The sequence below is a fragment of the Trematomus bernacchii genome, unplaced genomic scaffold (assembly GCF_902827165.1).
Source record: "Trematomus bernacchii unplaced genomic scaffold, fTreBer1.1, whole genome shotgun sequence".
Lineage (NCBI taxonomy): Eukaryota > Metazoa > Chordata > Actinopteri > Perciformes > Nototheniidae > Trematomus > Trematomus bernacchii.
The window spans coordinates 2,255,561-2,273,110 of NW_022987644.1; the positions used below are offsets into that span (position 1 = coordinate 2,255,561).

A 17,550-nucleotide genomic window follows, 5' to 3' on the forward strand; every position below is an offset into this window, starting at 1 on the left:
ATTGTGTCTTAAAGATCTCCCATCATGCTATTTTCAGGCATCTATTATGGGTCTCAGATATATAAAAAACATTTCTATGATGTATACAAGGTGAGTTCCTTTTTTTATTTCCTGTTTTTTTTACACATACTCTCTCCAGGTTAGCTCTACGTGTTAGCGACGCTAATGTAAACAAAGACCATATTACGTCCAAAACACGTCGCAAATTGTTTTCTGATAGCAACTTTCTGATAGGGCCGTGGGTCCACATTTCCGATATTACGTCATATCGGACGCAAATCTGGATCAGCTCCGTTGTTCCCCCGTTTTTAGAGATTTGGGTACGGAGGAAAAGAGAGAGGGAGAAATTCTTACCCATGCTGTTGTTCTGATCAAAAGTTGTGTTCAATGGCATTAAAACGATAAAAACGCTGCTGAAGGTTAATCCATAGGTTAATCCAATGTGTCTGTGTCACTTTGAAATGATTACTGATAATCCACCTTCAGGTGTCAATCATCAAAATCGAACAAGGGGGGCCAGAGATATGGAAAATCCACCCAAATGACCCCAGAAGTGGGTTATTTTTTCTAAATCTCTCTAAAAAGGTCAAATGTCACTTGTTTTGCATCAATCTTGATACAGGGTACTTATTATATGTTATAGTTTGGATTCCTAAAGCTTTTAGTCTACTAACCCATCATTCAAGGGTGGTTTTCACTATAAGTAATGTTGTTTTTTTGGACGGACACTATAATTTACATTTTTTTACTATGTTCAATCAGAATTTACTTTAAAATAAAAAAAATCTATATTGATTCTGACTTTTCTACATCCAACTCACAGGTTTATCATTGCTTTGAGAAAAAAGATTATTAATTTACCCCTTTTAGAAGTGAAGATATAGTCAATTGTTCTGGGAATGTCATTTTCGAGCCTGAGGCCTGAAAAACAGGCTCAGGGCTTAACAGGTTGAGTTGAACACATGTTGCGCTTCTCATCGAGTGTCAATGTTGACCTTTTCTTCCACTGAGGAGAAGGGAGGCTCTGTTCCTGTTTCCTGAGGAATGTGTTTAACAGATCATTTGAACTGTTGTCTTGTTTCCGTCTCCGTCTGATGTATTCATGACATTGTTCTCCACACTTCTGCTGCTCATGTAGCGGCGTCAGCGAAACATTTTCTACATTTTTCTTCCAGTCGAGTACAGGCCGTTTATTCTCGAGTAAAGCCGAGCGCTACGATGTAAAATGTACAGAAGAGCTTGAAGCTTCATTCATGCCATACATGTTCTTAACGTACAAGTTCTTAATTCATATTTGAACGCTTTGTTATGCCTTTTCATTGTGTTTAACTCCGTTCGTCATAATCACTTGCTTCCAAAAACCTTTTTAGGATTATGACGTCGGCTAACTTGACGACAGACATTTAAAGCTTCATTCAAAAATCAGAATGGGAGCATCAAATATAAAAAAATCTCTGGGATAACATCGTTTTCTTTGTGTGAAATTGCTAAAGGAAACATAGTTTTAACACTGAGGTTGTCTTGCACAGATCATACATGGGTAGTAAATGAAAAGCACATTTGTTTTGGAGCATATTCATAGCTTATTTAGTTTTGATAAATAACCAGTGGTGCCAGGATTCAGAGGTGAAAAGCTGAACTCAAGAGGAGAACGAATATCTGTTTTATAATCTAAAACACAAATGATATCGAGCCCAGAGAGAGTTGTGTAGTGTGAAATTGGCAAACAGTGTTGTGTGAAGTGAGCGTGAAACCTGCGTCCATTCATCTGTGAGCAGGAGAGACTGAACAGCTGTTAAAGAGTCTGAACTAAAAACCTCTGTTCCAGGCTGCGGGAGCTTCCAGGTTGTGACAAGTCTTTTAAAAGTATGTGTTTTTTTTATAAATGTTTACATGGACTGCCCCCCCCCCCCCCATCCCTTAGGGGAATTCATCCACAAAAAACACACTGGACGCTGCACCAGGTCGGAAACCAGAGGAGACTGTGAAGTCCACCGTAGACGGACCACTTTTGGACAAAATGTACTCTCCATCAAAAGCAGCTCGTTGTGGAATAGCCTCCCAACTGAGATACGGGATTGTCCCACTCTCAATAGCTTCAAAGGTCAACTCAAAGAATGGATGAGAAACAAAACAGACGTGCAATCACCGCTATGCTATGTTTGTAAAATGTAATTTTCTTAAAGGTGGGGTAGGTAAGTTTGAGAAACCGGCTCGAGATACACTTTTTGTTATATTCCATGGAATGCTCTTAACATCCCGATAGCAATGAATATTTTAAGTGCTTTGACAAAAAATCGATTAAAAAATGTCATCTGTGGAAGCCGTGGCGCTGTAAAAAGCACGACCAATCATCTGAGCCGGCCCGGCTAAAATAACTGGATGGCCTACCTGCCTGTCAGCCTTCCATCGGTGCACAAACTTATCTCGTGCCCTCATTGGTCATGTGCGCGTTCGTGTGTGTTGGAGGAGGGGCTCTGTAAGGAAGTGGCTGATTTTTTCCGGCTGTGTATTTTCAAATTCTTGCGATCTCAAACTGGTTTCTCCAAAATTACCTACCCCACCTTTAAATGTTTTATGTGAGGGACTGCAGATGGAAATTAGCTCAAAGCTAAATCTGGCACTGTTACCCTTGATACATTTTAATGTTTTAAGTGTTCATCACCGTGCATTGTCCCTGCCAAATAAACGATTAAATGAAATAAATGAATCTGTTTAACTTGGTGAGTATAAATTGAAGCTACATCATATTTTATTCAGCGAGGGCCTTTTAAATGGAGGCAAGAATAAACTCTCATAAGTTTGACCAGCCCTCTCACTGCTGCGGTGTTATTTTCTCACGGTGCATCCCTCTTCTCCGTCACTTCATATCTCCTGACACCCCATCAACCATCACCCCTATACATACTCTCACCTATCTTCCTCTCCTCCTGCCTGACCCACTGTCCCCGCAGCTGCTAAAGAATACTACGTTTGACTTAATATATGGAATGTTTTCATCATCGAGTCTTCAGTTAGTGGAATACTGTAATCTACAAACTGGAGGGTTCCCTCATTTAGGGTACACGGTTAAAAATCACTTAAAAAGATAGAAACCTGTCTTTTATTAAAGTATGTTGGACCGTAGTAATGACTGCTATATCCATTCCTTGCACAATGAATGTATATATAATATCCTGCTTTATATTATGTTACTGTAATTTGTATTTCCACATATATATTTTTTAATGCTATTTAATTTCTATTTGAGATGTTAACATTTTGGATCGTTTATTTCTAGTCTTTTAATTTCTCTTATGTACAATGCCTTGTCTCTTTATGCTACTGATACGCAAACATTACCCAAATTGGGATCATTTAAGTGCTTCTTATCTTATCTATAACTTAAATTGTCACGAATAACAAGAAAAAACCTGGACACAAAAAGGTTGAAGGCACGGAGATTGAGACAGGGAGGTAGAGGTGCTGCAGCATTAGGCAGTATGATAGGTATAATGTGTTTTATGAACATTTATGTGTGTAAACAGCGGGTACTAGACCCTTAGAAAATCGAAATATGAACCTGAAAATTAGCTCACCTTTAGAGTAAAGTTAAAACCTAAAAACCCTAAAGTTTAGGCAAAGTTATCTCTAACACTTTAGCTGAGTTAACTACACAGTGAAGGGCAAATGTATATATTAGTACATGAGACTCCCCAGTCACGTCCGATCTGCCAACACTCTCACGTCATTCAAAAATGCCCTCAAAACTCACCTTTTGCCTCAACTCATTATCTTATAACCCACATGTGTCAAACTCAAGGCCCGGGGGCCAAATCAGGCCCGTGGTGGATTTAATTTCGGCCCACAGGATAATTTTTCATTACTATTAGATCTGGCCCGCCGGTATATTGCACGCACACCTTCACTCAATCCTGAGGGTCTCCTCAGCTCAGAGCCTGACCCCAAACATTGATGAACTTGCACCCAAGATGAGATGCCAAGTATCTGGCTTGAACTAGCATCACAGAGCAGCACACTGAGTTTCAATGGATGTTTCCTTCTGCACTTTCTTTCTTGAGACAACAGGGCATGTTTGGTTTTCTCTTTGAGGGGAATAGTTTTTTTGAAGCTGTTGTTGGCCTGTGGAGAAATGTAATCATAAGAAATGACTCTGGAAAAGCTGCAGATAGAGCCGTAAGAAATGAATGCAACTGATTATTTAATGTTTCATGTTGTTTTTATAGGCAATAATTTAAGCTTTGTTAGTTCCAGGTTGAATATGTGCAATAAGTTCATTTCAATAAGTTTTGCAATAAACATTGAACCAGTCCGGCCCTCGACTAGTACCCATTTTTTTATTTTGGCTCACTGTGTATTTGAGTTTGACACCCCTGTAACCCCTCGCCCCTACTCCACCAGGCTTAGCACTTTTTTACTTTTGTTGATATGTTTCTTTATTTGCTTGTAAAACGCTTTGAGCACCAGGAAAAGCTCTATATCATGAACATGTAATATTAAAGAAGGGTTGTGTCTAGATGTTCCAGTGTACATTTGGGAGTTTTAGGCATCAGTTCATACCTGCAAAATACTGTATTCGTACATGAGACAAAGAAGGTATGTGTCTAGAGATTCCAGTGTACATCAATTTGGAGTTGTATACATATGAGCTTACCTGCAGGTCTCTGAAGGGGTGCAGCAGGAGACCCAGAGGGAGGCGCGCCTTGTTGAGCAGAGCCTGAGTCTGAGGGATGCTGGACAGGGTGCTCCTGAACGTACTGGTGAACGACGAGAGAACATGTTTTAGATTGCACGCTCGCACGCATGTATGCAAATGTATTTCTTACTTTATTCTTTCTTATAATTTTCAAATGATGATTTGTTAACTTTTGAGGGTTAGGGTTAATTACTCCGAATTGTATAGAAATCACAATATGGACTAGCACAATATCCAAATTGCTTTCAGGACAGTATTCTGGAGGCAAGATATGTGAAAATATCTGAATAAAGTATTGTGGAGCTGCAGAAAAGTCTTGGCCTACAAATGGTATTCGACTGACCAAAACATTTAGCAATTATAACTTTGGCCATATTGTGCTGCCCTAGTTATAGTTATCACTCACTTTTACATCTTTCTATATTTATTATAAGATCCCACTAGCTTCAATGGTAGAATATGTGGAATCAAATGTTGACTTTTTAGAATAAAACACTGTTGTTGTCTTTTCAGGAAGAACAACACATTCATCCCAGTTAGTTAAACCTGCTTCACTGACACTTGCACTAATGTACTGTCAAAGATATTGAAGTGACTGTTATTTTGAATATATTGATGATTGTTGTGCTTTTATTTAGGTCTTAATGTGTGCACAAGGAGGCGTGTGGCGCAGTGGACTAGTGCGTTGGTGTTGGGATCAAGGGAGCACAGGTTCAAACCCCACTGCAGTCAGCATGTCGTTGTGTCCCTGAGACACTTCACCCCACATTGCTCCTGTGGGGATTGTCCACAGTATTGAGTATTTAAGTCACTTTGGGTAAAAGCGTCTAACAAGTGACATGTAATGTAATGCATATGTATAAATGTGTCTTTTGATTGTGTATATATATATATATATATATATTTGCATATATATTTTTATATATATTCATTTTGTATTCGGGATTGTGGGAAACGGTATTTCGATCTCTCTGTCTGTACACACGAACTGAAAGATTGACAATAAAGTTGACTTTGACTTCACTGTACTCACTGTGGGTTACAGTTGACCTTCTTGAGGTCGGCGCTGAGGTTGGGCTCGGGGGCCTCGAGGGGTCGGGGGGGCAGCAGGCTGGTCTCCTGCATCAGGTTCACAGGACTCAGGGCCTCCAGCTCCAGCTCCGGGACCCCGCTGAGCCCCCCGAGAGCCGCTGACAGCTGGGTCATGTTAGGGAACGGCTGCAGGGGGGGGGGGGGGGGGGGGGGGGGGACAGAAATACAGTTTAACTTGAGACAAAGTTACTGTACAAACTTCATCAAATCAACTTGAAAAATGTCTGTGCTTTAATGCTGCAGCAGTTTTAATATGTATATGTTAATGCTGCATATATAAGGGTTCTGATTTTACAATTGTAATTAAGTGCGTTTTATATTTATAATCATGGCATTCTATACATGTTTCTATGCTCATTCAATGTCGTATTTTCCTTGATGTAACTATGTATATTTTAGGGCTGTCAGTCGAGTAAAATAGTTAATCGCAAATTAATCGCAAATGTTTTATCTGTTCTAAATGTACCTTAGAGGAATATTTGTCAAGTTTTTAATACTCGTATCAACATATGAGTGGACAAATATGTTTTATGCAAACGTTTGTTTATTATCATTGGAACAATGACAAATATTCTCCAGAATATTCTCAACACAACAACCTGGAACCTCTCTCTCTCTCTCTCTCTCTCACACTCTCCCAACCCCGTCTACTTCTCTGCACTGAGCCAGTTGCTCAAACTCCTCTGTCTTCATCTTCAGTCAAAGCATGAGACGTTCCCACGGTGGGTCAAAATAATGCGCTGTGAGGTGCAGTCGACATGTTGGATGCGATCCGAATTATCTCACGCAGCCCCTCGTCCTCCACAATGTTAAGCTGCAGCCACCCATTTAGCTATCGCTGTTAAAAGCTTGCTGCTCATAGACGCCGTGTCCAGGCGTCTCCCCGACAAACTTTCAAGCGTGGTCTGCCGCAAGCGAGCGGCAGGAGCGGGGCTGTCAGCATCAGCTGTGGGCTTGGCTTGCTGTTTAAAACATATTTTTTTGTATCCATATCTCTCGCTAGAATCTCCCACCATCCAACTAACAACAACAACAACAAGCCTTTGGGCTCTGAAACTACGGGGCGGGCCGAGGACAAATACACATGCGTTAATCGCACGTTAAAATAATTAGTGGCGTTAATTTTTTTTTAAAGTTATTAACACGTTAACTTTACGCGTTAAGTTAACGCGTTAACGTTAACTTGACAGCCCTAGCATATTTATAATAATATTACAGGACGTTGCAAAGGGGCTGCAACCAAGCTAAAGTTTATGTTTTCTCGGCTTGTTTCTTATATCTTAAAATCTGTTATCTTCTTAAAATATAGTTAATAAAGTAAAAGAGAGGTGTATTGAAAAAATGGGCTAAAAACTAGATAAAAAGTCAATTTATGTCAGCTACTGGCAGGTAACCAAAATGCTGATTTATGCTTTAAAAGGTTACTTTGATTAAAATGATAAACTACATCTCTCGTTAACATTAATGAACAACAACTAAATATATATATCATATATCTAGCTGTTTTAGGGGGAATAAGTCACATAATATACCTTTAAACAAAACTTAGGATGTGCTTGCAAATCAAAAATATAGCTTTTTTACTTTGATAATAGTAAATAATCTCATGAACAATAACACACACTCTCAGCACCTTCTTTATTAAAGCTGTGATCTCACCTGGGAGTACTGCTGGTATTCTGGCTGTCCGTACGGGTCAAGAGAGGGGGCGGAGTCAGTGGCGGGGGCTGGCCCCTGCTGATAGGCCGGCTGCATGTTTTGGTAACCATAGTGATCGTAGGGCGCAACCTGATTGGTCATATCGTTGGAGGGCGGCATGGAATCTGAGCAGGAGAGAGTTCAGCGTTAAAGAGAAACTGATGCATGTTTTAAACTGATTAAAACAGGGCATTTTGGAAATATAACGTGTGTGTGTGTGTGTGTGTGTGTGTGTGTGTGTATATGAGTGTGTGTGTGTGTGTAACATTTTTATCACAGGCTTTTACAGAAATGGAGAAAAATCACATTTTCTTCTATAATTTATTGTATAATTGTTTATTTTCTACTTTTTTTTTTATTTCTAATTATGTGTAATACTTTATTGTACATGCTGCCGCAACAAAAACATTTCCCATTTTGGGATTAATTGGGAAATTAAAGTATATCTTATCTTATTTATCTTATTTTTCAGCGCAGAATAAAATCCCCTTCCCTATCTCTTCTTGCAAAAGTTGCTCCAACATGGTTTCATTATTAAGCTGAAAAATACGTGTTCATTTGGCAACATATAATACGTTTGTTTGGTGCACATTCTTTATTTTTTCAACACGTTCCCGCCCCATTTCTGTCAACGTATTAACTTCTACACTTTGTCTCCAATAAAACTTGAATAAACCTACCTGACGTCATGGCAGCGTTACCTACAGTTGGAGATCACTTACCCTCAAGAAGAACAGGAACTTAAAGGGGCCCAATTATGCTTTTGGGGTTTCCCTTTCCCGTAGTGTGTTGTAAAGGTTTTTGTGCATAACACTGTATATCATCTTAAAGTGAAATCACCTGGTAAGAAGTTTTGTAATGTGATATATCAGTGAGTATGGCTTGTATTTAGATGAACAGTGATCAATACAAACCTGGATAGCTGCCACCTTCCAGGGAATCATAGCTGTTGGGCACCGGAGAGGCACTGCCTGTACTGGAGGAGGAAGTGTCTCCACCTGAGAGAGGCAGACAGATAACACATTCAAATAAAACCGCCAAGACTGGCCGAGAGGAGTGGAGGAGTAAATGATTACATTAATACAGTTAAAGAAGGACCCATGGGGATTGCACAACAGAACAAAGTACAATTGAAGAAGTAAAACACAAGAAGAGATAACAGGGAATGTCTGTGAGAATAAAAAGGACCACAACTGTAAATAAAGTCCATTAACACATACACAAAACGAGGGGCAAGAAATAATGAATGAGGAAGAGGGAAAGAACAAAAGAGGAATCATTAAAGGGAATGAAGTGGTTTTTTTCAGTTTGGCCATGGAGAGCTCTGTGTTTGGACTCCCCTCAGGCCTCAGAGAAATACAGAAAGAAAAAGACACAAAGATGCACTTAAGTCACTTAAGACCAGCGAGCGCACGAGCTTCTGAGGATAGAAACATGGAGTGAGCAGAGGAGAAATTACAAAGATAATGAGAGGCTACAGAACGGCGTTACTGCCAACTCTCTCTGTGTCTCTACAACTCTTTCATTCTGCACTCTCTGATACAGTCCTTCATTTAGACCCCATTTACACGCAAACGCAAAGAATACGATATCAAAAAAGTCTTCCGTTCACACGAGAACGCTTGAAAGCGCTGGAGACGCTGTAGTACATATGCCGGGCCTGTAAGTGGCGCTGTACTTTCGCCACAAAATACACCAAAAGCAGCGAAGAAGACCCCCGAGCATGGTTGCTATGGTTGCCCTTCTGTTTATTCTCCGCGGTGGATTTAGCAACATGTAGTTCATGTAATTCTCCATGTCCACTTGTTGCTGATGGTTGTGGTAGAGGAGCTGTAGATTTTGAACTAACATCTGTAGCATGGTCAGTAGCTACTGACAGTAGCTACTGACCATGCTACAGCAGTGAGCAGCAGAGGTGGGGAGAGGCGGGGCTATGGCTTCATCGTTATCAGGAGAATGATCGTATAGGACGTACACACGGAGCCGTTTGGCCCCCCAGAGCGTTCCGGTTGCAGATCTATCCACCTTGGGACCCGTTATCGTTTGCGGGGTCCGTTTCCACGTTTCCGTTACGGCCTCGTGTGAACGAACGGGCTATACGAAAGAGAAAAGTAGCGGATACAACCGTTTGCGTTCTCGTGTAAACAGCACCTTAAACTCTCTCCTTCTCTTTCACACACACACTTTTTTACCTCCTATGGTGTGTGAAACATGCACGACTTAATGATGGAGAAAAAGGACATCTAGCTGATGAACAGAATGCAGGTCTTATGATTAAACTAATAATACATTGACTTTGTTTAATGAGAAGGTACATGCATTTGCAAGGCCTTGAAGACACACCCAATGCATATTAGTACATCAAATAAAAGATAGTTTAAGACACGACACATAAATGGGCAAAGAAGCGATAAATTGTATCCTTTTCTAATTCCTCTACGATAGTTAACTAAATACCTTTGAGAGTTTGTCAAATAGGGCATTTCAGGATGTCTTCTTGGACTTTTAGAAACACATGTTTTCATTATTTTCTGACATTTTATAGAACAAATGCATCGAGTTGTTAGTTGCGGACATATTTAAATCTAAAGAAATTCAACAGGTCTTGTAGACGGGGCATCACGTTGGACAATGCAACCAAAAAAAAACCTCCTTTTGCTCTTTCCACACTCCCCGTCTGATTCTCATCTTCCCCTGATGAAATAAAAGACAAAACTATTCTTATTTTTAAAGTCTGATGGATACATTGCAGTATAATCTGTTGCAGCCACTCATGTTCTCCTAATAACGCGCTGAGGTTTTCCAGAAAGATTACAAGGGTAGAAAATCTGAATGAACTCATGAATCCATGCTGGCCAAGAGGAGGGATCAACAAGACACGACAGACCTCTGGCAGCGAGCTCATTGGACGGGAGGGGATCCAATTATCTGGGACTAAATCTGACCAGGAGATTATCTGCTCTGGAGAAGGAGAAAGCTTAGCCTTCCTCCTCCTCCTCTTCCTCCTTCTCGTAGATTGAACTGACACCTATTCTTCCTCCTCTCCTCTGTCAGCTCACAGTCTAACTAATAAAAGGGGTTATAGTAGTAAAACAATCTATTTATAGTAAGTGTTGCCTTGAAGCAGTTTTCCATTTCCCTATTCTTCTAATCCTCATCTGTTTTCTGTAGTATGTTTAGCTCACACTTGTTGCCACCTCTGGTTTCTGATCATTAAAGCTCCATTCATACTGTAGTGTCTCTTTTTCTAAATTGTTTACAACTGATCTGATTATCTACTATGAGTTTGGACGTGAGAAAAAGATGCATTTAGTCTCTTAATGTTCCTCAGGACAACATGTGTTAGTCATAACAACCTTGAGACCTCAGAAATCGGGAGGAGGGGGGGGGGGTGCTAGTGGGTCGCGTGCTGTTAGATTAACATTAACATGCTTATTGTAGTTCTAAGTGCAATGCCTTGCGGCCTGTAGCACCATATGTGTGGGCTGGAAAGGAGTGAGCAGAGGGTCGAGTTGTCGACTCTTGTTCTGTTTTCTTCTAGGGCTGTGCAATTAATCGTATTTTAATCTCGATTACGATTTTGGCTTGCAACGATTACGAAAACAATGTAATCGAAATTATTATTTTTATAAAAAAAAAGAAACTTTTTTTTTTTTTTTTTTTTTAAATTACATTTTTTATGGGTTTTTCAGTTTAATTATACTTAAAGTTCAGGTTAATCAACTGTTAAAAACATACTGTTTTTTCAATATATGGATGTTTTCAAAGTAAATGGATAATCGTTTTTAATAATCGTGATATCAATTATTGACCAAAATAATCGTGATTATGATTTTTGCCATAATCGCACAGCCCTACTATCTTCCTCACCATGCTGAACACCCTCTCAGACTTTCAGTTGCGCACGCTACTAAAGAGACGCACTACCATGGAAACCAAACAAAAAATCCGAGTGGAAACAGTCATGAGTAAATCTGATTTTGTCAGAAATCGGGAGAAATGCGGGAGAAATATAACCCCGGGAGGAAACCGGGAGAGGGCAATGAAACCGCGAAAATCGGGAGGGTTGGCAAGTATGGTTACAGTATGTTTGACAAGTGGCAGAGTGACATAGAAACAGACACGATATGAGAAGGAAAGTCCTTTGCATGTGACTGCTTTACAAAACAAATATTTGTAGGAGCGAAACTAGCACTCATTTGATAGATTCAGTTTTTCCAACTGTAAGGACCCCTCGGTTTTTCTATGTTTCATTTACTTAGATTAAACACTTAAATTAACTTAATTTTTACTTAAATAAACTTGTTTTTGTTTGCGTTTTGGACAGCTGGTAGATGTTGTGCTTTAAAGTGCTCATGGTGGTAAAAAAAACATCATATCATGGCGTCTAGAAATCATCAACTGGTGTTTTGTTTCAGCATAAAACCTAAGAGAGACCGTGGGGAATTGACGAGATCCCGAGGGGGGAATCTGAAAGCTGAAACAGGCGGGTCTTTTTTTACTAAGTGAGTAAATGACTGTGCAGTGAGTCTCTCATGGGGAACAGCGGAGTCAGAAAACAGGAGGTCAGAGAGCGGGGGCTATATTTAAGAACCTGTTAACCTCTGGATGATGACACAGATCCAGAGGGAGAGAGAGGAGCACCTGAGAGCTGCACACAGGAGCAAGAGACCACTGGAGCTCAGAGCAGTATTAAGAGGTCCACTGACTTTAAATAAAATACTTTCCTCCCCCACAGGAAACTGGAATTATGAGCTATGATAAAGAGCGGTTTAAAAATAGTCTGATTGATTGTGGGCATGCTAATGTAATTGTAACGTTATGTAATTTGAAGCAATGTTAATACAAAATACCGGTGTTACATAAAGAAAATGTAACTCATTGTTTACACATACTATTGATGCATTTCCTTTTAGACAAATAACGTAAATTATTTTACTGTAAATTGTATATTTGTTTTTCTCGTTTTCTTTTTAAAGTAAAATAATTGTTTTGTCAGTTTTGCTATCTCTGTTTTATTTCATTACTATTGTTTATTTGTATTGTCTTTTTTACTTAATATTTATTATCATTAGTACTATAGAATAGAATCGGAGGGATTAACCCCTCTGTAATGGTCTCACATGCAGAGCACACAGCACACACAGTGACGTGTTCTCTGCTTTTAACCCATCCTAGTACCATGAGTCTAGTACTAGGAGCAGTGGGCAGCTATTGTACAGCGCCCAGGGATCAATGGGAGTGAGGGGGGAAGGGGAGTGTCCGGTGCCTTGCTCAAGGGCACCACGGCAGGGCAGGAGGTGAACTGGGACCTCTCCATGTAGCAGTCGACACTCCATACTTTAGGTCTGTTCGGGGACTTGAACCGGCGACCCTACAGCTCACAGTCCAAGCCCCTACTGACTGAGCCACTGCCTATCTCTCCATGTATAGAGGTTTTTACCCAATTCATGTTTTATTTACCCGTCCTAAAATAGGCATTGAAACTTGAAAACTGAATTCTGATGCCCTTACAACACCAATGGACAAAACTAACTATTGTTTATTTTCCATTCATTATTTTGCCCTTCATTTAACGAGTGAAACGTTCTAATAAAATAAGTAATTAGTTTGTCAAATTTCCCAAAATAGAGAAAAATGCTTACTGAATGTTTCAAGAACCTAAACATTGCAGGTTTTTTCCAACAAAAAAAACAATATAAAATTGTTAATATATAGAAAAGGGAATACATCGTCCCATTTTAGAAGCTATAAACCAGTTTTTTTTTTCTACATTAAAAAGGTAGGGTAGGTAAGAATGGAGAAACCAGCTCGAGTGCGCTAGAATTTGAAAGTACGCAGCCGAAGAAAATCTGCCCCTTCCTTCAGACTTCCTTACAGAGCCCCTCCTCCAACACACACGAACGCGCACATGACCAATGAGGGCACGAGATAAGTTTGTGCACAGATGGAAGGCTGACAGGCAGGTAGGCCATCCAGTTATTTTAGCCGGGCCGGCTCAGATGATTGGTCGTACTTTTTACAGCGCCACGGCTTCCACAGATTAAATGTTTGTATGTATTTATTGTCAAAGCATTTAAGATATTCATTGCTATCGGGATGTTAAGAGCATTCCATGGAATATAACAAAAAGTGTTTCTGGAGTGAATTACCTACCCCACCTTTAAACTATGTATTACGGTTGTTGTTGATTAATTCCTTGCTTTAGCACGAAACACTTATTTTGAAAACACTTAAATGTGAGTCACAATTACACAACACCATCCAACACCAACTCATGTTTAAGGCCACCAGGTTCAGAACACAGCTCATTGATTTAGTTTTGCATCAGAAGCCACAGCGAGACGTCTGAGGGTGATCGGCTCGCAGGCGGATAATCACATCCAAAAACCACTGAGCGAGAGAGAGCACTGCGTGACAATAAGGGCAAGCAGAACCTGGCAGGAGCTTATTAAGATAAACCGAAATGCTAAACCACTTACCACTTACATTACTGAGAAAATGTTACATCAGTTACAGTGATGGAGCAACAGAGCAGGGTACACACATTAAAACAGAGGATTTGTAGTCAACACTGATGACTTTGAAAGGGAGACATGGTGAGCATTGGGAACAATCGAATCAGACAATTAGGAAAGGAGAGGGATGGATGATGAGCAGAAGTGACACACAAGAGGAGAGCAGCGATCAAAAGGTGACTTTACATGGGGAAGGTGATAGAATGGTTAAAATGGTAGTTTTTGAAACATAATACAAAACATCTAGGAGCACGGTGAGGATTATGGGGATGGAGAGAGTGCTAATGAATGGGTTGTGGGGGAGGTAAAAGCTAGAGCAGACCTGCTTCCTCATCCTCCTCCTCCTCCTCCTCCTCCTCATCATCATCATCCTCAGAGCTGGATGAAGAGGGGGCAGCGGCGGGGCCTGAGGTGGTGGCAGAGGCAGAGCTAGCTCCACTATTAGCAACATATCCATACTGCACGCCTGTGGGGAGGGGGGGTTGGGAGAGGTACATGAGAAAACTGTCAAGACTGCAGAGAGGGAGATGGAGATTAGGCAGTGAACTCAATGTGATGTGAAGTAAGAAGTAGTGAGGGACAGTTTCCTCCCACAGGCCATAAGACTGTGACACACCTGAACTTTTGAAAGGACATCCATAACATCTGTTTGCAACTTATATATATATATATCAATATTCCAATTACTTGTATGTAGACTATTCTGCACGATTTCTATTATATTCAATTTTATTTTATTTACTTGCACTATTATCTGTTGCACTGTTGGAGGAGCCTGTGACCTAAGATTTTCATCGTCATAAATACACTGTAGCTATGTACACATGATAATAAAAGCCTTGAATCTTGAATCCTTGAAACCTTGAAAGTGTGTCTATCAAGAGAAATTACCTTTAATACCAAATCTGGTTATATTTTGCTTTCATGGATAAAAAGTTCAAGACCCTTGAGAAAGATATTGAGAGTTTTCTGGCGATAACATAGGTTAAAACTGATTTCGCATCAAGCTAGGTTGCTTAACATTAAAAGGATAGTTCAATTGATTTTGAAATGTGAGGTACTTATCCCAGTAGATGGCAGTCTGCACACCCCCAATCTGGACAAACGGAGAGCAATGACAGCACAGAAGCTATCATCTATGTACTCTGCAAAGCCTCAGGACTTCTTCCACAAAAACAGAGTGGCAGTTATGAGACATTTTTGTCAAAGTAACATTTCTGATTTTGTCAAAGGAATTCTTTCAGTGGCTTCAGTTTCCTCACAGAAAGGACTCTCTGACAGCGAGGTAAGGCAGAGAGAATATTCTAAATGACATTAGCTATCTTACTTTTAAACTAATTTTGTTTTTGCCAAATTACGATTTGCTGCTGCCTCTGTCCAGAGCGCTGTTGCTTTACCACTGTACACCTGTCCGTTTCCCCAACTTGGAGCAAGCTGTCCATCATCTACTGTAAAACACTGAGTATGGATAAGTTCCTCATAATACCTCATTTCAAAACATCCAAACTATCCAGCAGTAACATTTCAGAGGCCACGTGAGAAGTTGTATCTCCACCAAACGTTTCTTTCCCCACAGCCTTGCTCATTTTAAAACATTACTGAAACCGACAAATTAATCACAATCACTGCATACAGTCTTATGTTAATGTTGTGTTTACCCAGCGAAGAAGAATCATACCATTAGATTAAACATGAATTAAGCACTTTAAAAAACGTGTCACAACAGTGCGTGCCTTTTAATACAAAGACGTGTGTCTGGTGTGTGTCCTATAATCCACTTGCTATTATATAACATGTCGCCTGAAGCCAATATCACTGGGACTGAAAAAACTGATTTAGCACACGTTTACCAGTGGTGGAAGATTATTTATTTAGCAATACTGGTTTGTATAAATACTCTGTTGCATGTCATGATCAAAATATACTCCGAAAATAGGGTTACTGGTGGAGAAAAGGTACACTATTGGTTCCCAAATTGGAAGTGGAATGAAAATACTCACTTAAAGTACAACCACTTCAAAATGTGAGTAAATGTACTTCATTAGACCCCACCACTGCATTTTACCAGCCTCAGAGAAAACACAATCTTGATAAATGTTGTTGTATTGATGCCATAAACACTTCTTCATTCATGCTGAGACGATGAAAAGCTTTAAGGTCTGGTTTTCCTTTAGCTTAGCTGACAGTGAAAAGATCCCAGGTCACAAACTGAATAAACAAGCAGCTGGCTGGTGCGCCACACACACACACACACACACACACACACACACACACACACACACACACACACACACACACACACACACACACACACACACACACACACACACACACACACACACACACACACACACACACACACACACACACACACACACACACACACACACCACACACACACACACAACACACACACACACACACACACACACACACCCACACAACACACACACACACACACACACACACACACACACACACAACACACACACACACACACACACACACACACACACCACACACACACCACACACACACACTCACACACACACACACACACACACACACACACACACACACACACACACACACACACACACACACACACACACACACACACATCACACACACACACACACACACACACACACACACACACACACACACACACACACACACACACACACACACACACACACACACACACACACACACACACACACACACACACACACACACACACACACACACACACACCCACACAGTTGCACCAGAAAAGACAAAAAGCAGGAGCCAAGAGATGTTTTTTTTTTCCTCCTATAATGACTTCATGTTCAGACACCAGAGTAAAGCAGGATAGAACAAGAGTTTTCACCTCAACACCAAAGAAAGGGCACCTTATGAAACCAATTCACTGCTATGAGGTTTTCTTGCAAGCAGTGAAACAAACAAAAACAGGAAATATGAAAAAATATGTTTTTCTTAAAGGGGACCTATCATGCAAAATGCACTTTTGTACGTCTTTTCTACATGAATATGTGTCCCCGGTGTTCCAGGGAACTCACCAAGTGTCAGAAAACACAACCCTCTCTATTTTCCTCCATACCCAAATCTCTAAAAAAAGGGGCTGCAACGGATCTGATAAAAACTGATCCAGATTTGAACACTGTCCTGACGTCAGGACGGTGGCGCTACGGCTATTGGGCCAACTCCACCAATCAGGAGGAGACAGCCACGGCCATTGCCGTTCGAAAGCGCTGGAGACGCTGTAGTACATATGCCAGGCCTGTAGGTGGTGCTGTTCTCACTGAATCAGCCCTTGCAAAAACAAAGCTATAAATTGTCAAATTGAGCAAAATGAGGCATGGCTAAAATGCATGATCTGTTTGGTATAAATATGCCTTTATATAGGTATGGTCCTACACTATATTATTCAAATATAGCATGATAGGTCCACTTTAAATTGTCACGACAGAGTCCTGTTAAGTGTTCAAATGAATTATTTCTAGATTTTGCTTGTCTTTTAATCTTTATTTGTTTACATAT

At 40.3% G+C, this 17,550-nt stretch overlaps 1 protein-coding gene across 2 annotated transcripts in view; it reads right to left on the reverse strand.

The window, feature by feature from the left end:
• Positions 1-17,550, reverse strand: part of sec24b (SEC24 homolog B, COPII coat complex component) — a 44,808-nt gene that overhangs the window by 24,002 nt on the left and 3,256 nt on the right. The window contains exons 4-8 of one of the 2 annotated variants that reach the window (XM_034133768.1): positions 14,327-14,470; positions 8,401-8,484; positions 7,448-7,611; positions 5,730-5,914; positions 4,655-4,757 (exon numbers count right to left, since the gene is read on the reverse strand). In XM_034133768.1, the coding sequence (XP_033989659.1) occupies positions 4,655-4,757; positions 5,730-5,914; positions 7,448-7,611; positions 8,401-8,484; positions 14,327-14,470 (680 nt within the window). The remainder of the gene's footprint in view (positions 1-4,654; positions 4,758-5,729; positions 5,915-7,447; positions 7,612-8,400; positions 8,485-14,326; positions 14,471-17,550) is intronic. The other variant, XM_034133769.1, reaches the window with a different exon arrangement.